The sequence below is a fragment of the Telopea speciosissima genome, chromosome 1 (assembly GCF_018873765.1).
Source record: "Telopea speciosissima isolate NSW1024214 ecotype Mountain lineage chromosome 1, Tspe_v1, whole genome shotgun sequence".
Taxonomy (NCBI): domain Eukaryota; kingdom Viridiplantae; phylum Streptophyta; class Magnoliopsida; order Proteales; family Proteaceae; genus Telopea; species Telopea speciosissima.
In genome coordinates, this window is record NC_057916.1 from 74,619,085 (window position 1) to 74,645,126 (window position 26,042).

At 39.2% G+C, this 26,042-nt stretch overlaps 1 protein-coding gene and 1 pseudogene across 2 annotated transcripts in view; one reads left to right on the top strand and one right to left on the bottom strand.

The window, feature by feature from the left end:
- LOC122669732 (methylsterol monooxygenase 1-2-like) overlaps positions 1 to 26,042 on the top strand; it is a 49,529-nt gene that overhangs the window by 1,375 nt on the left and 22,112 nt on the right. The window contains exons 2-3 of one of the 2 annotated variants that reach the window (XM_043866585.1): positions 14,673 to 15,057; positions 15,162 to 15,484. In XM_043866585.1, coding sequence (XP_043722520.1) covers positions 14,728 to 15,057; positions 15,162 to 15,484 — 653 coding nt within the window. In that variant the 5' untranslated portion in view covers positions 14,673 to 14,727. Of the gene's footprint in view, positions 1 to 14,584; positions 15,058 to 15,161; positions 15,485 to 26,042 lie in introns of those variants that run through there. The other variant, XM_043866578.1, reaches the window with a different exon arrangement.
- Positions 4,961 to 6,577, bottom strand: LOC122669723 (annotated as a pseudogene).

Below are 26,042 nucleotides of genomic sequence, written 5' to 3' on the forward strand. Positions count from 1 at the left end.
TTAACCATTTATTGGTCACTGCCAATCCATCAGTCACTGATCATTTTCGGTCATGATCATTTTCTAACCATTTTCGGTCGTTGACCATTTCCTGACCGTTTTCGATCATGACCATTTTCTGATCGTTTCCAGTCACTGACCGTTTTCTGATCACTGATTAATAGGTCATTTTTTATTGAAATAGATTTTGATCTATTTCTCTATTGACCGAAATAGACCGAAAATAGGGTGTAAACACTATCTTCTTTCATGGTGAAAGAATTCTTCTTTCATTATGGGTGAGGCAAAAGTTAATCCAATTAACCATCTAATTACATAATTAGACAGTAGAGGGAAAATTAGGTAGAAGAACTTCAAAAAGAAACTATTAGTTATTTGGATTGGGAAAATATTTTTACTAGTTAATTTTTGGCCAACGATCAATCTTTGCTGTGGAACCTCTCTAATGATTGTCCTAATCCTTAAAAATTACATTCTATATACGGCAAAGTTAGGAAATTTCCAGGGGCTTTCGGCATAATGGGTTGGTGATGTGTTGCGAATGTATCTGCTCCAAGGAAAAGCTGGTTGTCATTATCATGGAACACTAGATAGCCAAAGATGGGGACATCATGGCGGAAAACTTAAGACCTCTCCATAAGCGAAAATGGCTCTTGAGTTGGAATAAAGTTAGGAGAAAGTCTCCAAAAAGTTTTTTCTCACCCATATGGATGTAGTGCACGGTATTGGATCCGGTATCAGTCATCTTGAAACCAATATGGATTAGTACGGATTGGCCCGTATAAGACAGTTTTGCCTTTCTTTTTTTCTAAAAATTGAATATATATTTACCTTTGATCTGTACCAGTCCATCGATATAGATCAGTCAAGTATTGGAATCGATGGTTAATGATATCGATACAAATCACCTGATACAACAGATACCTCAAACCATGGTCATCCGGGGTGAAGAGACAATCGCTTTTTATCCAAGGTGGTATCATGTTTTTTATTGGTAAACAAGGTGGTATGATATTATGATTGGACTTTTAGAATGAGTCTTAACTCCTATCCATATTATTGAAGGTCTAAAATGCCCTTTATATGTTCAATCAAGAGTCTAGATGTTGTGAATTAAACGGTTCTCACTTCACTATGGATGAAGAAAAACTCGGTTGCCATGCTTTTATCACTTAGCCTGGGACTTCACCAAATAGCAATCTTCTCCGACTGTCAGGGACTGATTAGGAAATTAAATGGAATCCCAACATCGTTGGACTGGGCTGCTCTAGCTATTTTGGATGATATCTTTCAACTTTCTTCTTGTTTCTCCCAAATTATGTTTATTTTCTTTCCCAAATCTTATAATAGGGACTCACTTTCTTGCCTTTGGTGCTTCAAAATTTAATATGTCTAGAACTTGGTGGACTAAGCCCCCCTCCTTTTCTTGTAAATAGGTCTTTCCTCTGCAAGAGTTGCTCCAAATAAATAAAAAAAAAACCTCAATCCATAGAGTAATGGTTCAAATCAAGTATTAGTGGATAGGATTTGGCTTTCCTTTACCCATTTCACCAATGATTACGTAACATTTTGATTGGATTCAGGTTCAATATTAACTCTCATCCCCCATTGCTCAAGGTTTGAAATGAGTCTTAATTGATAAGATTCTTAATATATAATATATATATATATATATAAAAATATATATATATATATATATATATATATATATATATATATATATATATTTGATACGGATTTTGTTTATCAATTTGAAAGGGAACAATATGACAATGCAATACCTTTGTGATATGGAAATTTCTCTTCTTTTTTTTTACTTTCTGAAATAATTGATCGAAGAGGATTGGGTATGTCGTCAACTTTCGGTAAGCTAGTGACATACATCAATTACAAGAGAGCAAAACGGGAGGAGAGAGGATGACACATGTTGGGTACCGTGGCAGCATGCCGAGTCTTTTCTCATATTTGATGTGGTTTGAAGAAAAAAGCTTTCTACATCCCACGATGAAGGAAACCCCCAATATCTAAGAATTATAATTACTCCATCTCATACTATACGAAGTCGATAATACATTCGCTATTCCCCAATATCATTTCTATGCCATCCAAGGTCCACGGTCTCCCTTGACTGTGGGTGAGGAAAACTCGGTTCTAGTTAGAATGGATTTTTTTTTTTCAAACTTGTATCTACTTTAAAAAGTTATGTAACTTTAATAATTTTTTTTAGTAGAAAATTTCTTGAATTAATTCAAATAAAACAAATTACTTTCATTAAATTCACAAATGTCTAACGACTGTATGTTGTTTCATTCTCTTGTTAAAAGCAGAAAAGTGGCTTATAGAGGGTGGTGGTCTTGTAGTCTTTAATATTGTTTTGGGAAAGGATTCTCTGGGCAAACAGCATAGAGAAACCCACCTATGAGATGCAGTAAAACAAAATCATACATTGAAGGGCGACAATGACATTTCTGTGAGGAGGAAAGAGATGGACACAGGGGTAACCATACCCCAAAGGATCAGAGAACCTTCTCTGTATTATTTATTTTATTTTATGTAGCTCTGACTTAAATAATTTCCAAAAGATTATGCAACGATAGTATGAGATGAAAGGAAATTTTATCCTCCCCAAAAAAGATGAAAGGAAATAATACAATCTCCATACCCTTTTTTGAAAGAAAAAAGTGAAAAACTTGTATAAAATTATTTTCCTACAAGTACTTAATAAAAAAAGTATGGGAGTGGGATCCCTGTGTGGCCCCTGCACCAGTGTGGGGGCCAATGAGAGCACGTGTGGGGGCAACCAATAGGGGTGGGATTTCTCATTTTATGGGGGATAGGTCGGCATGGTTTGAGGTATCGGTATCATACCGGTTTTGCCACAAACGACACGCTTCGCTTGCTCGCTCCCCGTGTCCATTAGTCACTGATACCAATACCATACCGATACCGTATCGGTAGCACAATACGTACAAGGGATAAAAGCATCAAAACTCATTTTTAAAGGAGAATTAGAGGCAAAGTTGTTCGATACAACCGATCCAAGCCGATACCGTATCGATATCGTATCAATTTTGCAAGTTACCAATACTCGTCTCGATACCGTGCACTAAAACCATGCAGGGCGGTCATTTCATCCTTCATGTGTTTGGGCGTAGGCGCCATGGTGGCCATGCAGCTTGGCAAACTGCTCTTTCCCCAAAATTATATATAAGTATAGAATGAAACTTCTTGTCACCAAAATGGTGAACTTAGAAATTGTAACCACTTGTGACTTATCATTATGAGTTGTCATTGTTTTATGTGAAACAATATAAACCCTCGTTAAAAATAGTGTCTACAGAGCGAAAAGGTAGAGTTATAACTTATTTTCACCAACTTTGGTTACATGCAACGAGATTTTTCCTTCGTTAAAATATACTTAGGTCAAAAGATCATTGGTTGGCAATATTATAATGAAGGGTTTTCATGGTCGACCTTCAGTTATTGACCACGTAGTTGGAATCATCTTTCAGTCTTATTATGCAAATGTTTGAAATGCCTTCAAAAGTGAGCCCCTCACCGCGGTTGGGCAATATCTCTATTGGTCTTCTAGCTAAGATCAAATAAGCAAGGATGTTTTAGTCCAAAAACGCATGAAAATGATAACAATGAAGCCCCATTCCCTGTTAATGTAGAAATTACATATTCTGGAAGGGTTGAACTTGATTCCTTGTGGCACATGCAAGCTTGAAGGTCCCATATCCCATTTCAGCCGTCCATCCAATGGGATTCCTCTTTGGATGACCATAGTCAAGTAGTTTAGTGCTTACATGATGAATGTAATTCAACTATCTAGAAGGACAGTATCAGACCTGCCTCTTGGCCTGGTTTTTCTGGTTGAACCAATTAACTGCAAAGCCGGTTTGGTTGAGGCCGGCGGAAGCTACCCTTGCTATGTAAATAGCAGTATAGGGGATCAACTCCAGGTGCCCAATGAGATTTGGATTTTAGTGTGCGAGTCTTGACACATCGATCAAGTTGCTCTATTACAACCTATTGGTTGTGTTTCAAATTTGGAAACAGCCTCTCCTGCGAAGCAGGGGTAAGGTTACGTACGTACATTTGCTCTTCCCAGACCCTGCAGTAGTGGGAGAGCCTCGGGCACTGAAATGCTCTTTTTTAAATCAAGCTGAGCGGCCTGAGCCTCAGGCTTGGACCAACTCACATGAAAGATAGGATATGATTTATTCTAGTGGGCCGAGTCTAAGGTGTTGGGCCAGTCTGGTATTGGATATGTTAAAGGGCTCAATTTACATATTCCATTAGCTCCAGAAATTTTAAGGATATGTTAAAGGGCACAATTTACAGTTAGATCCCTAAAGGGCTAACTATGCCTACCTCCATGTCATGGGGTTTGAATCACAGAAAGGGCTACCTGTACCATAATGTGAGCTGCTAAAAAAGGCTACCTAGAACACATTAAGAGCCGCAAAATAGGGTTACATGCTACCAAGCAGAAAGGAAGGGAGTTAATGTATTGATGTTATGCACCAAAAGGAAGAGGGAGGGGGGCCTTATAGATGTTAAGTGCATGGTTACCAAGAGAAATGACTGATAATTATTTACATTATGGCATCAATGAGCTTAATGATATTGTGGGTGAATGATAAACATCCTTCTTCCCCCCTCCCCCCCCCCCCCCCGCGCCGGTGAATTAGAATGTACACCCTTTGAACCTTGCAACTTCTGTAAGAACATCTTCACAACAGGACCAAGAGGCAACTTTGTAATTGGTATCCAGTCATCTGCAATCACCAAACGTATGGGACTAGCTATTGAAGATGAAGAGAAATTGCTAATTAGCTCCATCATCCACACATGTGGAAGAATTCTAGCCCTTCAAAGTTGAGATATATGAGTTTTGCAGTCTCCTGACTTTAGCAATATCAAGAATATAATGCCAAAGGAATGTGCCTTGCCAATATAGGAGGTCAAGTTGATTCCATCTAGCTACATCCAGGAATTTGGGTCATTCCTTTCTCCTCCATTACCATTCTCAATCTCTTGGCATCATCCCACCTATCAACAGAGGCATATCGATTAGCTAAGAGAGACTAGTATCCACTTGTATCTGGCTCCAACTCAAAGAAATGTTGAGCTGCAATCTCACCAAGCTCAACATTGGAATGTAACCTGCAAGCAAGAAGCAATGCTCCTCAAACCCCTGCATGAGGCTGCATGGGCATACTTTTTATTAGTTCATAGGCCCCTTCCAACCTTCCAGTCCGACCGAGAAGATCAACCATGATTCCATAGTGATCAGTCGACGGTAGCAGTCCATACTCATGCATCATGGAAGTGAAGCATCGGTAGCCTTCTTCAACCAAACCAGCATGGTTATAAGCGGTTAAAATCCCAGTGAAGGTCACTGAGTTGGGGCGGATGTTGGCATTTATCATCTCTTCAAACAACTGAATTGCATCTAAAGCTTTTCCATTGATGCCACAGCCCAAAATCATTGCACTGTAAGCAACCAAATCCCTATTTCTCAAGCCACAAAAGAGCTCATATGCCGCCTTGTCTATGTTACCACATTTTGCATACAAGTCAATTAGGGCTGTAAGCAAATGATCATCCAACTCAATTCCAAGGTTCTTTATAAACACCTCAATCCATGGTCCGTATCTCAAATCCCCCAACTAAGAACAGTCTGATAAAACGCTGGCCAAAGTCTTCTCATCAGGCTGTATAGCTATATTGAATAGTTGGAGGGCATCCTTGGGTCGACTGTTTTGAGCATAGAAAGCAATCATGGCATTCGATGAGAGCAGATTTTTCTCCTCCATTTGATCAAAGAGCTCACGAGCAGAGTCAACATAGCCACTTTTTGAGTACCCAGATATCATTATAATCCAAGATACGTTGCTTCTATGTGGAATTTCATTAAAGAGTCGTCTTGCTGCTTCTATGTTCCCACAATCAACATACCCTTCCAAGATGCTGTATTTCTCTCAAACATATGCTGGAACAAAGAATTCGCACTCTCCATATCCCCAGCTTTTGCATAAGCAGAAATCACTGAGTTCCAGGAGAACACATCTTTCAATGGAATCTCATTGAAACCTTCCGAGACATGTCTAAATCCCCTGCCTTCAAATACCCAAACAGAGTCGAGTTCCATGAAACGACATTTCTCTCAGCCATCTCATCGAACACTCTCTGTGCAGTCTCCATATCACCTAACTCCGAATATAAATCGACAAGAGCAGTGAGCATATAAACGTCGCTACTGTTTCCATACTTGTAAACCTGCGCGTGGATTGCGTTTCCGTTGTTATTATCTGCAATCCGAGCACATGCTTTGAGTGCAGATGAAACTGCAAAGGTGTGGCTTGGACCCAATCTCTGCATTTGGGCATAGAGAGAAAAGGTGTCTTTGAACCTGCCATGCTGGGTGAAGTATTGAATGGCGAAGGACCAAGTGAAGACATCAGGTTCTTTTAATCGATAAAGGATTTGTTGGTTTGCTTCGCCTGCTTCGACGTTTCAAATTTATTCAACAAGGATGTCAATTTGGCCGCCAGCATTCGGAAGTCTTTTGGTCTGTTAAAGCCGTTGGTAACACTTAAAAGCTCTGTGCTCAAGAACAAATTGTGCCATGCTTATTTATTTGGGCTAAAATTTGTTGTTGGCCCCGGCCCCGGTCCAGGTCCAGGTCCTGGTCTAGGCCCAGGTTTGGCAGGCCTTGTCTTTGAGAGGCCTAGTAAAATTGGGCTGAGCCCCGCCCGGCTTGATATATGCAAACTTAGTCCATTGTAAATGTGAAAAAAATTGTTTTGGGGAGCTCGACTCCTACACACCTTGGTAGGAATTTTTTGTTACCTGTTGAATTTTATGGACACATAGGCCCCTAGGTCCCCTACTCACATATCAAGTTTCAGTTCTATAAAAATATGACATGTGGCAAAATATAACTTTAAAACTAGCGCTATGGGAGAGCGAATGATAATTGTTGGAATACTTTAGGTGTTCATGGACATACATGGAATGTATGTCAACACATGAGAGGGTATTGGATTGAAATTAGACTGAAAATTTTCACGTGGCTAATATAGAGGCTAGACCATTGGATAAAATCCTCTCCAACGTCCTCATCTACCAATGAGGTGCAGTGAGGGTCTCACTAGTTGCCACATGTCATTTTAAAATCCAACGCACAAGATTGATTTGGCCCATTTCAAGAATTGAGACCCGCACAATTTGTGGGTAGGAGAAGGGCCTACCCAGTTTGTGGGATTAACACCCCTCTTCCGATTCTCGTATCTTGCATTTTCTCAAAGAGGCTTCAAGACAAATCGAGCTCGTCTACGGCTTGGGATTGAGCGGCCATCATGTTGCTCTCAACTCCAAGGCAAGTCTGACTAATTTGGAAAGCAGGTACAAGTCCAAATCTCTGATAAGCCTATTGTTCTTGAAGAAATAGTTGTAGTTGTATGGCCTTCGGTTATTAGAGGGAGTGAAATTTGAAGTACATTTAGATGAATTCAACAGGATACTGAGGGAGTTGTCCACTCTAGATGTTAAGATAAAAGAGGAGAACAAGGTATCTCTCATGTTGGCCACCCCAAATCGAAAAGGTTATGAAATAACTTGTTATTATTACAATAAGGTGGGTCATTTAAAGATTAATTGCCCAAAGTGTAAAGAGGATTAAAAAAGGAAAAGAGGGCAAGAAGTAGAATGGAGAAAAACCATTCAATGCTGCTATTGCGGAAGGGTCCTGGAGTGATGGAAATGTTATTGTCATTACTTTATCAAGTACAAAAACTTCATATTAGATGTTATATTATGATTGTTCATTTTCATATATGTTCAATTAGAGATCAATTTGTTACATATCATGCATGTGATAATTATATGGTTAAAATGACAAATAATATTGAAAGTAAGATTATCGAGATTAGGAGGTGCTTGATTCACATGTTTGATGGAATTGGCAAAGGTAGGGATTAGAGATAGGCAAAGGAGTTCAGAGCAAGTACTCAAGTGTTCGCACCCCAATTCGGGTCTGAAGAAGGTTAGTTATTAATTAACTTCCTGGACCCGCGGGGGGGGGCCCTGGCCCGTTATTTCATTAAGAAGGGAATAATTTAAGTTGGGTCCCATTTAGGAAGTACTGGGGCCCCTCCCAAGGGTCTGCGCATACCTATTGCCCAATAAGGTGGGTCATTCCTCCTTACCCACATATATGTACCCATTGCCTCACCGCCCAATATCCCAAGTGAGTGTAAAGAGGAAAAAGAGGAAGAAAGGGGAAGGAGAGATTGGAGGAAAAATTTTGGCCATTCAATCGTGGCTCTCCCGGGGGCTATTGGAACGTTCTCCTCTTTTTTAGGGGTAATGGGAAGGACCGATCCCTTGGACCTAGGGAGTCGATGGGTAAATGCCAACCGGGGGGGGTTTCCCCCCCCTTATTGTCATTACTTTATCAAGTACAAAAACTTCATATTAGATGTTATATTATGATTGTTCATTTCATATATGTTCAATTAGAGATCAATTTGTTACATATCATGCATGTGATAATTATATGGTTAAAATGACAAATAATATTGAAAGTAAGATTATCGAAATTGGGGTGTCTGGATTCACATGTTTGATGGAATTGTGCAAAGCCGTAGGATTAGACATGTACAAGATCTAAAAAAATGTGATTTCACTAGAAACACTTGGATTTGAGAGATTTTAAATCCTCATTTGAAGGAGGGTGAGCATGGTTGTGATGCAGGGATAGATTATTGGAAATCGTATAGAATTGCAAGGAGAGTTGAAACAAGTTGAGCTACCATTGGAACTCGATCAGGCAAGAGGTATAGGTGGACGACGAAGAATGCAAGCTGGGTTTGGAACGGGGTGTGACATGCATATTTGAAAAGAAGTGAATCTCTTTTGATTCAACTCTTGTGAGTGGAAGCGACCTACCTAATCGGATTGTAGTGATAGAGGAGGAGAAGACGTCCATATTATTGTGCAACAGTGAGTTGTACGGGGCACCTAGGCACCCTAGGCGGGGTTGCGGGCCATACTAGTTTGAGTGTGCAGACAGGTGGAGTCAACAATAGAGTTTATAGAATCGACATCAACAAGCTATTATTGAACTTGTATATGTTTGGATTGGGTTTTGGATTCATTACATATAAATGATAAATTTTGTAATTATGTGGAAATTAGAGTTTTTAGAGTTCCTATATATTGTCTTTGTGAGAGAAAACTATAGGCATAAAAGTAAGGGAAATCACATAATGAAGTGAAGAATGGTGTAGAATGTTTTCCAACTTAATGAAAAAATCTCTTATTTCTTACTTGGATGTATACATCCATATTAAACCACATTAAATATTATATTTATGTTACTTGGATGTATACATCCATATTAAATATTATATTTATGTGTAATCCTTTGCTTGATCTCTTCTTCATTTTCATACTGTATACCAACAATCTTGATTGCGCCGGGCTCTTCTCCAGGGATCCCAACGTCCAGGGAGTGCCCAATGGGGCATCCAGTGGCACTAGACTGTTGAGCGCATCAAGATGCATGTCGGATCCATCATGATTATACTAAATTCTTAGGACTAAGTTTTCTTCCACTCATAGAGAACGGTTCACCCACCATTCTAGGGTTAACAAACCCCTCCTAGGATTTTTGTATGTTTCAAAATACCCTTTCGATATTCTTTCTTGTCCTGCAATGAATAAGATCTCATTCACTGTGGGTGGAGAGAAACTCAGTCCAAATTCTTATTGCAAACCATAATCAACTAAAGTAATTTAATTTGCCACAAGCACAACTCTGTTGGTGGCTGAGTAGTAGGCCCTTGAAATCCGATGGGACAATGAAGTAGAGAAAACGACGAGATAGGAACAAAAGTCAAGCTTTACTGATCAATTCCAGAGGCAATGATGTCAAACTATACTTTTGCTTTTGCTTTCTTGCCACCTCGCAGTGGCTAGTTACCATTCAAACTCACTGGAGTATCGACCACTTTCCTTCAATCAATCTTGAGGGTTGCTTTGCCCCTTTAATGGATTAAGGTAACATCCCTTTCTCAATAAAAGTAGTCTCAAAACTCATCAAACCCTAAGCACTTGGTGACCCAAGGTTTTGGTATATTGAAAATGCACACTTGAGTGTCTTCCTTGGATCGGGTTGGGTTTTTGTCGATTCTGATTAGAATCGATTGAAACCCTAAAAAGGAATCGAAAAGAAGAAACAAAGATTTCAAATAATCTATGAAATTTTAGATTCAATAAACTTGGAGATTTTGTTACAAGAGATATATTTGTTTGTTTACTATTGTATTGACTAGAAAAACGAAACATAATTCACCATCAATTTAAAAAGGGTTAAAAAGTCGGTTGCAATCGAAATTGAATGTCATCGATTCCAATTAAAATTGGATGATTCACCCAATTCGATTCCGATTTCTCAAATTACCAAACATTTTATTTTTGTGTTCTTTTCAAATTTGATGCTTGACGGATTCCATCATGCTGTACACTCTCCTATAATTCATTGGTGAGGGGGTGGAGAGACGTTAAAAAAAAAAACATTGCTAGTGAAGTGTCACGAACTCATCTTCATTAATTGCACAATATTGCTCGTTTTGGTAGATGGATCTCATGGCTTTAAAATACAATATATCAAATAAAGAAGATCATAGCATATAGATGCGCATTTAATGACGACACATCCTCAAATGTGAAATATTGCGTGATTCTACAACTAGTGTATCTTTCCAATTGAAAGAGTTCCAAAACAGATGAGAAGTCAATTTCATCAATTGGAATTATCTTTGTTTGGGAGGAATGTTTCTTAGGATTTGCAAATTAAAAGCATTAGGTTTATATGAACCATTTAACTTTGTATTCTATGGATTAATGACCCATCATGACCTAAATCACAGTGACACAACAACTACCTCATGCGAACAGTGAACCGATTAACAAAACAGAAAAAAGGAGGGTGAATAGTAAAAAGTCCTCCAATCTGACCTAATCCATATGGATATCAAAGCTATTGATTTTAGATTGGTCATGAGGTTCTCTTTACAAGTTTAGGAAGGATCATAATGTACGCAGTCTTACCCTTAATTTTGTAGAGTAACTATTTTTAAATTCAGCCCGTAACCATTTAGTCACGATGGAGTAACCTTAAACGGAGCATCAGGTGGCCTATAATAGTAAAAAAAAAGATATCAAAATCTATCTTAAGAGTCAAAATAGTCTACTCTGATATGAAATGGCTGATCCAAATCAATATGGTGTGACTGATTCGGTGAATTAAATCACCGAAAGGAACACTATTTACATGCCATGCTTGTGTGCTAACCTTCCAAAACGTCACAATCTAATCTAATTTAGAGAGAGGTAATAAGTGCTTAGTAAACCACCCCCTTTGACCTACTTATGTGTTAAATATGATGAAACTACATCATCAGATTCCTCATCTTCACCATTCACGACTCACATATGTCACTTCTTCTTCACTCTACTTGTTTTAAAATAATTGATTGACGTCTTCCACCGAATCCTAAAAGGGTAAAATGGGACTAAAGAAAAAGCAAAGATCTTTAAATTGACCCATCACAAAAGCAACTCATTTTGTCATTTTGGATTACATCACCAACCTTTACTCTCTCTCTCTCTCTCTCTCTCTTTCTCATATTTAACTGGGCCCACCATATGATTAAACAGGAATATCCATCACTTTTTCAGTCTTTTAAATCACAAAGAAACTATACTTTTTTTAGTCCAACTTACCCTTTCGAAAGGCAAGTAAAAGTGACAATGAGAATATAGGGCACCGAATCAAAGTTAAGAATATAGGGCACCGAATGTAGGCTTAGATTCCTGTGGATGCTCGATGAGGAGGTTTTTTCTGCACCTTTTAATCCTTTTGCATCATAGTTTATCTGGTTATGGGCTTCATGATTGCCAATGTCTTATGTCCTGCGCATGCAAGTGTTCACAACTTCAGTCCTTCTCATTTTTCTGGGTCGCACGGGCCCCACCATACACCTTAAAAGCCTAAAAGCTAGCGAAGGTAAAACCTACGCAAGTTGTCTTCCACCCTCTTGCGGTGCATTGGAATTTTTATTCTCTCCTGTTAACGGCGGCTGCAGAAGTCATGTGCACCATGTGAGGCCCACTGTACCACATGGTCTGTACAGCGCTGTACGATGCGTTACAGCACCATACTATAACAGGAGAGAATAATGATCCGGTACATTACCTTTCGGAAAATTATCTCCTCCAGTTTTCTAATCAGCACAGTTCCTCAGTACCAGTAATAAAGGGGGTGGACCTAACCCGGGCAGAGTGTTCGGATAGAGTGGTCATTGTGCCCCCCCTTCTTTCCCGTCTATCTGACTTAGTACTTTACGTTAGTAATCGATATAAGTTCATGTATGATGTTAGATTGGAAAAAAAAAAAACAAAAAACTTAAGGTAACTTTGATTCATGATAAGTGAAAATTTTGTTTAAAGTGGCATGGACATGTGCGGAGACTTTTGAATATTCTAGTAGGTAAAAATGATTTGATTAAGATTGAATAGGGTAAAAGATTTAAGAATAAGTCTAAAATGAAATGGTGAGAAAAGAAATGCATATTTTAGGGTTAATAACAAATTTGATTGAAGTGAAAAAGATCTTGGGTAAATCCAAAGAGATAAAGCTCACGTCCTTCTTTATCGACAAGATGTCCTAGCTATCTAACAACTATTCTATCCTCATTGTCCATTGAGCCTGCTCTGAATAATTCTCTTTTTGCTGGATTATTGCCGATGTAATCAAAAGACTAATTTTCAGGAATTTTAGACCAAGTTTCTAATAAACTTTGGTTTTTGGCTAGTCCAATGCCAACTCTTCGATATATTTTTTGCTGAAAATATCTCTGATCCCATTAATAACAAATGGATCTAAATATTTCAATCGGATTAGTTCCTGAACCATACCACATAATATAACGACTCTATGTAGTTGGGATACAGTTGAGCTGAGTTGAATTGAATTATGCTCTATTGCTGCCTACGAGCCCACTGGCCCACACTCCAAATCCCCTTAGATTCCTAGTTCCCATTACACTACTGTGGACCCCTTGAATGATATTAATCAAGCAAATGCCTAGAGATCTCATTATAGTGAATGAGAACATGTTTGTTTGCAAGGGTTTTGATGAGCTGGGAAACCATGGGTGTGTGAAACCAGACAACAATCCTAGGGGTTTAAAAAAAATGACATGTTTCGTTCATTGGGGGTGGGTTTCTCGTTAAATGAAGATATCACTGTTGATTTATGCCAGTTGTGTAATCTTTCCACCCCTCCTTCTAAAGTCCCTTGTAAATTGGTAAGACTTCTGTGCTATTCATGGGAAAGTTGCGTTTTCTTAATTTTTTTTTTTTCTTAAACAAACCTCAAAGGTGGAGTAAGGTCTTCGATATCGGCCTCCATCCGCCACCTTCTAACAATAAGAACTCACACCAAATCTATCCAAAACGTACACAAGCCTTAAAATGAATTGAACTATACTTCTACCGTTTGATACCAAATCTAACTACATAGGGAAAAACATACTTAGTTGATCTTTTTCAATGACATTTAATCACCGGAGTCGATCTCCCACCATCTGCAGGGTGTGGAGATGATCTGGATTCGTGGAAGTCCTATTGAATTCTTCATCCCTTCTTTTTCTTTCTTTTCAATTTTCATTTTTCATTTTATTCCACTCCCATTATACCTTAGAACTTGCTCAGTTAACCATACCACCCCATACTTCAATTCCCTCCGGTTCGCTGCATGGCTCAGTTCCCCAGTCCTCCTAACAAGGGGGTGCAATAACCATCCTACCCCTACCCGAACAATCTATCCAAGTGAGGCCCACCCCCTTATTAGAGGGACTGAGATTCTAGGAATTGGGCCAGGCATAGAACTGGAAGAGATAATTTTCCATCTCCAACAGGCAAACAAACGGATTTTTTTTAAAATTTTTTTGGGTAAACAAACAAATCGACCATAAAGTGAATAAACGCATATAAAATAGAAGGTAAATTACACATCACCCCCTAATTTTCAAACGAAGCTCAGATCACCCCTTGATTTTTGAAAATACTCAAACTAGCCCCTCTACAGTAATGGTGTTAGTTTGCTGTTAATTATTGGTGTGAAAGGACTATTTTACCTTTGTAATAAAATATTAAAAATAAATTTATAATACTACTCTTCAAAATCTATGTTTGGATGTCAAGGATAGTTTAGGGATTTAAATTTATTTAATTAGTTGACATCATCACTTAACAGCATAAAACGGTAAAGATTAATTTGTCATATTAGGATCTAAATTAGGGATGATTTGAGTTTTTTCAAAAATTAGGAGGTGATTTGAGTTTCGTTTGAAAATCAGGGAGTGACATGTAATTTTACAAAAACAGAAGCAGAAGAACCGAACTGTCGTCCCCGTCTCCGCGTACCAACGGGCAACGGGGCATAGTGGCGCACAACTTGTTTCAGAAGATTATATATTTATTTTTGTTCCCACCAATTTATCCGCTCTGACATTCCCGCTTCCTCTACTTCGCGAACAAAACCCTAATAAATCTCTCTCTCCCTCCCTCACAGTGAACCTCATTTGTTTTTCTTGAATTGGTATCCTTGCCTGGAAGAGGAGTAAGGGACCAAGGAATTCAAAAATGCTGCCGTATGGGACTTTGCAAGAAGCAGAGGTAGCTCTTGGCAGAGAACTTACATTTGCAGAGAAGCTATGGTTCAATTACTCCGCCCAGAAGTCCGATTACTTTCTCTTCTGTCACAACATTCTCTTCTTGTTCTGCATCTTCTCTTTGGTTCCTCTGCCATTAGCTTTCATAGAGCTGAAGCGATCCAAGAACTTCGACAAGTACAAGATTCAGCCTAAAGTGAGGCTCTCTTTTTCCGATATGGTTAGATGCTACAAAGAAGTCATGCGGATGTTCATATTTGTCGTTGGTCCTCTGCAACTCGTTTCTTACCCGACTGTCAAGGTGCTGAATTTATATCCAAATTGAGCGTTTCCAGAGATGACACCAGATGTTATTGTTACTCAAGTTTCTAATTTTTTTTTTTGTTTTTGTTGTTGGTGTTGCAGCTGGTTGGAATCAGGACGAACTTGCCGTTGCCATCGGGTTGGGAAATTGTTCTGCAGTTGATAGTTTATATTATTATCGAGGATTTTGGGAATTACTGGATCCATCGTTTGCTACACTGTAAATGGGGATACGAGAAAATTCACCGTGTCCACCACGAGTTTACTGCTCCAATTGGTTTCGCTGCTCCTTACGCTCATTGGGCTGAGATTTTGGTCCTTGGCATTCCTTCGTTTCTTGGCCCGGCGATGGTTCCTGGACACATGATTACATTTTGGTTGTGGATTGCTCTGAGGCAGATCGAGGCTATTGACACGCACAGTGGGTACTGTTTCTAGCTCTTCTCTCCTCTTTGTTTCCATACTTGAACTATCTTTTACGAAATGATGTCGATAGTCGATACTGGGGTTGGGCTCAATTGTCCTAATTTTAGTTTTTACGAGCAAAATGTTCTTAGGTTGTGGAATCTAAAGGATTCATCAAATTATTCAACTGTGGCATAGGGTTATGATTTGTTTCTCGTTATTTTATTGTGTTTTTTTTTCTGGCTCAATGAATTAATCATGACGAAATGCCGTAGATAGTGGGGTTTTATATATTATATTTCTTTGAATTATTTCCATTAATTCACTATGATGATTTTGGGTGTTGGAGAATCTTCGACATTGGACTGGTGGCTACCCTCAACAAATAGGCAAACATGTTAAGAGAAGTGCCCGAGTAATGATTTTTTTGTTTGATTCATATATGTTAGTAGAGAAATTGCTAGCTCTGAATACATTTATTATTTGCTTTTCGTTTAGACTTATAGTGGGTTACTGTCAATTCAACCAAAAATTAAGGTGCTAAGATACATCATAATGGGTTTCAAAATTATATTCTCATGGAATTTAATGAATTTTTATTTGGATTTTGGTTTTGTTTTAACATTTGTCAAAGCCATGGCAATCTTATGGTTTACAGCCCCATATTTTCTTTATTTCTTGCCGCTTTTGTCCTTTTTGCTCCTAATTTTTATGCCAGACTTCCATTAACAGAGCTGCACAGTTAGAAGGAATCCTTCTCCAGGTCATATGGCAGCCACCTGAAAGGATTAGTGTCCCAACATATTGCATTTCATAAAGAAAATTTTCCTTGTTCTTAATTTGAATAGCAGTATTAAAGCCTTCCCTTTTTGTGGGGGGCGGGGGAGGGGGGGGGATGGAGGGTGCATGAGCTGATGCTTGAACCTAATCAAAGCTCAATACAGATGGAGAGGATTGAGGAAAGGAGTCCCAACTACCACAAAGGTGTCCTTTTGGAAATCCTCAATGAACCTAGTTTAAGCCGGCTCATGGCAGAGTTATGAATAACATTAATGTGGTATCCTAAAGGGCTATTCTTTATGAGTTTGTTGGTTCTTTTACCCAAGTTCAGCTGGTTCTTTTCCTTATCCCACTTATGCTGTGCCATCCCATGGTCAGTTGAAGTATCCTCTTCTGCATTGAAAATTCAATGCTTCGTTAAACATTTTTGTATTATATTTTAATTGAAACCCATCTATGGTTGCAATTATATTGTTGTAACCATGCCAAGGTTCTAAATCTCGATTTTGAGGCAGGTTTCGATCCTGGCCGAAACCGAGATATGCCAGGTTTCGATCGAAACCTAGGGTTTTTCAAGGCCAAACTTGAAACCCAGAAAATGGTTTTCTGACATGAATTTTTGTGTGCTGTATATTTTTAACATTTTATACCTATTTCATGAATTAGTTTCACAAAAAGCCATCCAAATGGTACCTGTGGTTTGGACTCAAGTGTGCTATTGGAAATGTAAGTATGCAATTAAACCAATCAAAATATACATTAGGTTACGGAAATACAAGCATACAACACTCACCACTCAATTTCATTTTGAGTTTTTTGGTGGGTCCATTCCATGAGTTGTGTATGATTGAATAAATCGTAGGCTCTCTTTAGAATGCATCATATATGTATCTCATACCTGTTTTGGGCTCAATTGTTTTGATAGTCCATTATTGCCCACCTATAAGCCCCATCATTAACATATTATAGGTATCCTAACCTAGGGAATGGCTCACTGAGATTGAAACTGGGTGGAGCCGGCACAAGTTGTTGGGCTGAATACGATAAGATTTTGTTGACAAAAGATGACACACCACCTGACCCACTTCCATACTCAGTGCTGGGGAATGGACTAGAAGATCCACCATAGCCACCCTCATACCTACCATACCCTCCAAATGCTAAACCAGTGTTCTCGAAGGATGGTCCACCACCATATCCACCATACCCAACAACTGAACCGTTGCTCTCGAAGCTACTATCAACATGATGTCTGGGTTCTCTCTTATGAAGGATGGTGCACGTTAATGCCCAGATCCTCTACTCTCAGCCAAACTAATGGCTTCCAGTGTGCCAGACAAGCTCGATACATCCATACCCATCCTAGTTGCCTCCTCATGCCGAACTGCATGCGTAGACCTCGAGTGTAGCCTCTCCCGGTATGTGCACCGTGATCTTGATTCTGCGTGGCGTGATCAAACTAAGTCTCCCCTGTGAATTTGTCGGGATCTGGCGCTGCCTCCGGATCTTGCATCATTTGGTCCTCCTCGCATAATGTTGCTAATCATCATCCACCACCACCACCACCATCATGGCCTTAGTTGGGGAAGTGTGCTTGTATCATCTGAGAAATGCGACCACTCCTCTTCGTCATCATCTCTACCAAGCTGGGGCTCAAATGGATGTTGGGTTTGTGAGCGAACTTTGCCCTCTGATGCCATAAACTCCATTTACGCTAACACCTGGTGGCGGAACATGTCTAAGAGAGCACTTTAATTGTTATCCTGGTCAGATTAGGTGAGTATCTTCCATATAGCACTTATCATTCAGCTGCATAAGAGCATTAAAAAGTATTGTTAGGTGATTTTAAATGATAATGCATAGTTAAATAAGAATAACAAAGTATGGTGATTGGACCAACTAGTCGCTGTAGTATCTCGACCCAAAACGGCCACTGCCTGGCCGGAACTCCTAGTGCCATCCCTGAAAGTTTTCATCTATATTCATTTCAATGTTTGGTACCGGTGTTAGCATCAATACCAAATTTATAATTACATGAGTTCTTAAGTACCAAACAAAGTACTAGTCTCACCTCTCGATTGGCAATGGACTGAGCACTTGAATTTCGCTCAAGCTTCTCTGCCACTATTTGAACTGCATCTATCAGATCTTATCTCATCCCAAGTTTGCGCTTGTATTGGTATTTGGGATTGAGATAGTATGCTAAAAACAATGCAAACTAGTAAATAAGCAACTAAATGACAAACAAGTTGAATTGGGGTGAATAAAGTAAAAACTTACCAGCCTTAAGAACTTTGTGTTATCTGTACACTTCCTGCACCTGCATCTTTATCAAATCAATCGCTGCCAACAAGTGTGGTAAAGTGGGCTTCTACTGTGAGTCCATCATTCTCAACACTTTGATGACTGGCTCTAAGATCATGATGACATTCTTTAGGTCATCGGTCATCCTAGCGCATAGGTTGCCCGACTTCCATGAGAAGCAGACTCCTGCCATTTAAACCAATCCTCTGAAGCAAGCATGTACCTAAGTCCAGCCTTCTTCGTCTCAAAACTCTTTAGAGCGTTATAGTTTGTGGTGAAGCGTGTCAGCCTTGGCCTCACCAAATCCCAACCACATTTGCTCCTCAACATCTACAAGGCAAATCCATGGTTGTCGACAAAAGTGGTCACTTGTCTTGCCCTCTCTACAACCTCTCTCACAAGCCTAAGATTACCCATGTGCTTCAACATGAGATCAATGTAGTGGGCTGCACATGGAGTCTAGAAAAGTCGGTACCTGGGATTGTTCATCAGTTTTTCCCCAGCCTTCTTAAAGTTGCTCTCTTTATTGGTGACAACATGTACCACATTCTCTACCCCACATCCTTTACCACCTCCTTCAACGACTTGTATATAAATTTTGCATACTTCTTCTTCTTGGATGCATCTACAAACTTCAAGAAGACAGTCCTACCATCACAATAGACCATAAAGTGGATGATGGTCTGTCTAGTGGGTCCAGTCCAACCATCACACATCACAGTCACTCCATAGTTCTCCCACATCGGCTTCAACCACTCAATATACTCCTGCAACTCCTTCTTGTGGTGGGGCAAGTAAGTATTGTACATCTCATATGTCCCGAGCCCCTTCACTCCTTGCCAGCCCTACCTATCTCATCCAACATGTTCTGATAATATGGCCTTGTAGTAGCATGGGCTGGAATATGGTGGCAGAAAGCCCACTTGGAGAAAGTAACCCCCACTAGCCCCTTCAAATCAGATCACACATGTTTTAGGTTCTTCTATTTCCGGTCTTGTTTGGGAAAGACGGTAAGATCCTGTTCAAGGATCTCAACTGCTGCATCACTGACTGGGGGCGGGACCCTCACTTTAGGTCCTCCTAAATGAGATCTCTTGCCCTTCATGTCTCAGCATCCTCCTCCACCTCCTCTACTCTGGCTCTATTGGAGCCTATCTAGATGAACCAGCTCCCCTGGCCATCTACAACAATCTCTCCTACTCTATCCTAAAGGTAGCTTTGCTCGCTACCTTTGCCCTCCTTACTTGTGCATCCTTTGCCGTTGTTTTTGCATTATCCCAATCCGGCTCCTCCTCCCATATAATGTAGCTCTAGATAGGCAAAGGACCTACTAGAGGCCAAATAACTAGGATCTAATGATAAAGGAACCAAGGGGCTGCTGGTTCTGCAATTGCAATAGGGCAAAATTGGAGTTTTAGGTCAAAACTAGGGTTATGTGTAGGGTATTGAGGTTGGATCTTATTTGGTAATGATAGGTAGGTCTAGGGGAAGCTAATGGTATAGGTTAAGTTAGGTTTGACTGAGTCTCTAAATTCCAGTAACTTAGGGTTAGGGTTTCGGGTTTAAAACTAGGGTTTAAGATGGGAATCTGGACCAAGGCTTCTGGCCGAGTGCTAGGGGCAATGGGAAGGAGGTTCGGCTGTAATATGGTGTAATTCTGATGGCTGGTTAGGTCTAGACAGAATTCTAGGGCTTTTGGGGTTTTACAGAGACAATGTGGATTAGGGTTTGAGTGGGGAAATGGGGTAGAGCTTAAGGTTGAGTGTAAGGGGTATGGAAAGGGAGCTGTAGTCTGAATTTGGGTTTAATCTGATGAAGAATGAAGGCTAGCTGGAGTAAAGAAGATCTAGGGTTTTGAGGGGATTCAAATAAAATAAAAGGGGATCGATTGGGGGAGGGATTGGAGGGTTAGAAACAGAATTTGAAGCTCAATCTTACAGCAGATTCCACTGGCGGCAAGCTTGAACAATGAAGAAAGATAGAACCACCTTCAATGGAGATCCTCTTGATTGTCTCGATGCAAGGAGTCGTAGGAGATCCACCTACCCTTTCCACCTTGATAGAACCACAAGGATGCAAGCTCTCGAGGAGCAGCAGCAGCAACAATGGCGGCAGCACAATTCTGACTTTTTTTTAATTCATCAACTGTGGGGGAGACTCCCACGATATTCAATATTTATAATAAAAGTCCAATGGCCAAATCCTAATCTAAGCAAAACACTCCCTCACTAAATCGTGGAGGGGTGGGGACCTAATAAAACAACTTAAAAAACTTAAAATAAAAAGACCTAATTGTCCCTAACAACTTTAAATAAAAGACTTGATTAAATCACTTAAATTGAACCATGATTTGAACTGGTTCAATTTAAGTTTACAAATAAGCTGAAATAAAAACTAAGTATAGAAAATAAAATGCAAACCTAAGCTACGGCTCCCAAATTAAGCCCTAATTTCAGGGCTGCTTCTTCTTCTTCTTCTTCCTTCGGGTGTGGGCACTTGGTGCTGCATCACCCTAACTCAGGCATCCTCTTTAGACATGCATCCTTAAAGTCTTACTTGGCTGCCCTCTTGTCCTGCTTTTCTGTATCTTGTTCCTTATCTGCGTTGCCATGACCTTCTTAATCTTACTTGGAACACTAGAGCAGCCCGTGACATTCTGTCACCACCGGCAAGATGCCACTTCAGTCTGGTGGTCCTGCCTCCCAATTTTTTTCTTGTAGTAATTGCATTGAGACTTTTTCTTGTTGGACAAAAGAGGTATCCCATGTCTCCATGCAATGTCGCCACCTTCCCCGGCCATTATGCACTTCTTGGTACACTGTTGCAACAAGAACACAAAGATTATAAACATGTAAACATCAAATAAGGATCCTAAAACTGCAGCGAAGCTTCTTCTACATTTTCTTCTAGGTCTTATATTTTTTACCTAATTAAAACTATTTTTATTTAATTTGTTAATAATTATAATTACTTAATCAACAAAAAATAATTAAAGAACATCACATTCTTAATCGATTTCGGATGAAAACATATTTCCAATACTTTTCCTTTTTTTTCTTGATTTTCAAACTAAAACAAAATTTTTTTCTTATTTGTTTTCAAAAATTTTGAATTTCATCAATTAATTTTGAAAAATACGAAAATTAAAAAATAAAACAGTAAAAAAATTCTGACTCCGTCGAGCCTTAGATTGGCCAATGGTGTCTAAGATAATATATTTGAAATCCATCCATCACATATTACCCCCCTCTTTTTTGTTGTGGGAAAATCTTTTTTAAAACAGAAAATGCATTAAATAATTTAGCAACAACAACAACAACAACTCAGCCTTATCCCAACTAAATGGGGTTGGCTACATGGATCCTTGCCCTCCAATCAACTGTATTCGAGGTCATACTTGATACAAGGTCTAAGCTATGCATGTCTTTTCTTACTTCTCCTAAGGTCATTTTAGGTCTGCCCTTGGCTCTTTTAGTTCTTTCAATCTGAATCAAATCACTCCTCAGTACCGGGGCATTCAAGGGCCTTCGTTGAACATGACCAAGCCACCTCAAACGACTTTCTCATAGCTTATCATGTATCGGAGCTACTCTCAAATCAGCTCTAATATGATCATTTCTTACTTTATCCTTCCTAATTTTGCCACTCATTGATGTAGATCGAACCATGAAGAAGACCAGAAAAGGGGGGGAAAAAGTTACTGTTCACACGATACTGTTCATGCGAACAATAATTTTGGGGCTGATATGGACTGCTGGCTTAGGGAGTTGATTTTTGGTGTTATTTTCACTATTAGACACTTATTTAGTTTCCTATTTGGGTTGTAATCCTAATTGGGAATCCTAGTTAGAGTCTAGTTTCTATTTTATAGGTTTTATTATTTAGTTTCTTACTTAGATTAGGATTTCGTTGCTGTGTAATTGGGTTATTATAAATAAGTATGCAGCTGAACAGAAAAGAGACAGAGATTGAAGAGAAAAGAGTTATTGATGAAGCTGTGAGATGCAACAATGGTGAGATACCGTGGGTGAGAGGATGATGGGCTGAGATAGCTGATTCTACCCCCTTCTGTATTCCTTTCTTCTTCTAATTCTTATCCTTTTATGTTCTCCTTCATATATAATCAGAAAATAGCAAGAAAAGAGATTTAGTTATTGAATTTTCTTTTTTATTGTATGGATCCTGTTGCAATCGATCTCCCACTGGTTTCCCTGGTTCGAAGTCGACTCTTGCATTATTTGGTATTAGAGCCTATTATGGTCAGCCATGAAGATGGACGTGCACAACAAGAAGCCTTGTCTAAGAATGATCAAAACTCGAGGACGAGTTTTTTTTCAAGATGGGGAGAGTTGATGCAGATCGAAGCATGAAGAAGATCAAAAGAGGGGGGAAAAAGTTACTATTCAAGTGAACAATAATTTTGGGGCTGATATGGACTGCTGGCTTAGGGAGTTGATTTTTGTTGTTATTTTTATTATTAAATACTTATTTAGTTTCCTATTTGAGTTGTAATCCTAATTGGGAATCCTAGTTTTGTTAGGAATCCTAGTTAAGAGTCTAGTTTCTATTTTATAGGTTTTATTAATTAGTTTCTTACTTAGATTAGGATTGGGTTGCTTTGTAATTGGGTTATTATAAGTAAGTCTGCGACTGAACAGAAAAGAGACAGAGATTAAAGAGAAAAGAGCTATCGATGAGTGAGATGCGGCAACGGTGAGATACCGTGGGTGAGAATCCTTGGGTGAGAGGATGATGGGCTGAGATAGCTGATTCGACCCCCCCTTCTATATCCCTTTCTTCTTCTTTTTCTGATCCTTTTATGTTCTTCTTCATATGTAAACAGAAAATAGCAATAAAAGAGTTTTAGTGATATAATTTTTGTTCTTTTATTGTATTGACCCTGCTGGAATTGATCTCCCGCTGGTTTCCCTGGTTCGAGGTCGACTCTGCATTGCTCATCCATCTCAACATCCTCATCTCTGCTACACTGAATTTATCTATATGATGCTTCTTAAATGCCCAACATTTCGCAACATACATCATAGCTAAACATATGATTGTCCTATAAAATCTTCCTTTAAGTTTTTTAAAGGAATACGCTGATCATACAACACTCCGAATGCACCTCTGCACGTCATCCATCCTATTTTAATTCTCTATAAAACATCATACTCTATATCTTCTTCTTTATTATGATTGGGTCCAAATACCTAAAATAAGTAATTTGCGGAATCTCCCTCTCATCAATTTTCACCACCTCATTATCCATCCTAGTGTAACCAAAGTTACACAACATATACTTTATTTTCGTTCTACTTATCTTAAAACCTTTTGATTCCAAGGTTGATCCCCATAACTCCAACCTGACATTAATCCCTGCTTTTGTCTCATCCACCAAAACAATATCATCACCAAAAAGCATACTCCTAGGAACCTCACCTTGAATGTCTCTGGTTAAATCATCCACGATAAGCGCAAGCAAATGAGGATTTAAAGCTGATCCTTGATGTAACCCAATTGTAACTGGGAATTCACTACCTTGACCCCCCATAGTTCTTACACTTGTCACCACACCATCGTACATATCTTTAATTATATCTACATATTGCCCCTATTTTTTGTTTAAAAAATTTGTTGTGGGAAAATCATTTTTAAAACAGAAAATTCATTAAATAATGTAACAACCTAAAAAATAATCTGACTTCGTGAAGTCGTAGATCGGGCCATTCTATCTATCTAACATATAAAAAATTGAAATAAAACTACCATGTCTATTAGTATATTCTTCCAAAAATATAGATTTGCGAAAAAATGCATTACCTTCAAGCTCCAATCAACAAATCCAAGGTGTAAGGGTTGAATGTGTATGAGAATGCCAAAAAGTGGTGGTCAATGAAGTAATTTGGGCAAAAAATCCAAGTTTTTGGCAACAAACTCCTCCCCAGTATCGAAACCTGCGGTACCCTCGAGCTAATTGTTGAAACTTGTCAAAACAGACAGGCTTCGTGTGATATATGTGCTTTTATACCCATGGGTTTCGACCAAAACCTGGTCGAACCCAATCGAAACCTTGTATGAACCCATTTCAAGCCATGGTTTTGTCTGGGGTCTTGTCGAAACCAAGATATCTCGGTCGAAACTGCATGTTTCAACCGGGATTTAGAACCATGAACCATGCCCTCATTCTACCGTATGGAAGAATTATGTGGCAAATCTCATGGTTGGATATTTAGGGAATGCCTAATTTGACGAAATATTAAATTTCAGCCTCAAATTCAATCATTTACTCTCCCATTGATGCAGACCCTAGCCTCCTCGAATTGAAGAAGCCACCCTAAGCCTAGGGTTTTAGTAGGAGCCTTAGTTTAGTTTATTTCAATTCTATACTTAGTTTTTATTTTATGTTTTTAATTGAACCGGTTTTAAATTGGTTGCATACAGTTGGTTCAATTGGTTTAGTTTAAGTGATTAATTCTGATTGGCTGGTAGGATCTTATATCCTATTGGCTGATGAAGAATCTTAGTTGTTTTAAGTGTTTTAAAGTGCTTTTAAGTCATTAGGGTCAATTACGTCTTTTAATACCTTTTAAATTGTTTTAAGTTCCCCTCTCCATGATTTTGGATGGGGAATTAGAGTTGTAATAGTTTTAGGAATAAGGCCCTTGGCCTATTATTTAATAGAAACGTGGGAGAGGATCCCCCACCAGTTTATGTTTGAAAATTTCGTTGCTTGCTACCATGAATGCTGCTGCTGCCTGCTCCATCGTGTGAGTGCCTTGTGAGTAACATCAAGGTGTAGGAACTGGTGGATCTCCAGTTGACTCCTTGCATCGAGAAGATCGGGAGGTTCTTTCACTGTTTCTAGCTGTTGCCATTGCTGGTTCTTCAAATCAGTAAGTTAACTTTCAATTCCTGCATACATCCTTCTCTTCTTCATCCTCCAATCTAAGCCATCCCTTCCCCCATCGAGCCAATCAGACCAACCTAACCCTAATTCCCATCACCTCCCACAAAACCCGAAAACCCTAAACCCATTCTAAATTCTGTCTAGCCCTAACCAGCTATCAAAACATTCCCAAAACTTGATCGAGTCACCCTCCTACAGCCAGCTACACTCGACTCCAAGCCCTGCCCCAAAGTCCCTTCCTAAACCCTAGATTTAACCTCAAACCTGAAATCTAAAACCCTAACCCTAACCCTAAAATTGCAGAATTTCTAGACCTACCCAAACCCTACTATCTTTGCACCATATTAATCCCCTAAACCTGCACATTAAAACCATATATAAACCTTACCCTAATTCCTTAACTTAACCCTAGTTTTACCCTCAACAGCCCCAACTGTAAACAGTTACAGAATTCTGTTTTACCCTGGTTCCTATTAGATCTTGCCTATATAGGACTACATTAATTGGTATCAGAGCTATGGCCGAACATGGCAATCCAACCACAGACAACAATTGCCCCCCCACCTGATCCCATGATTGCAATGATG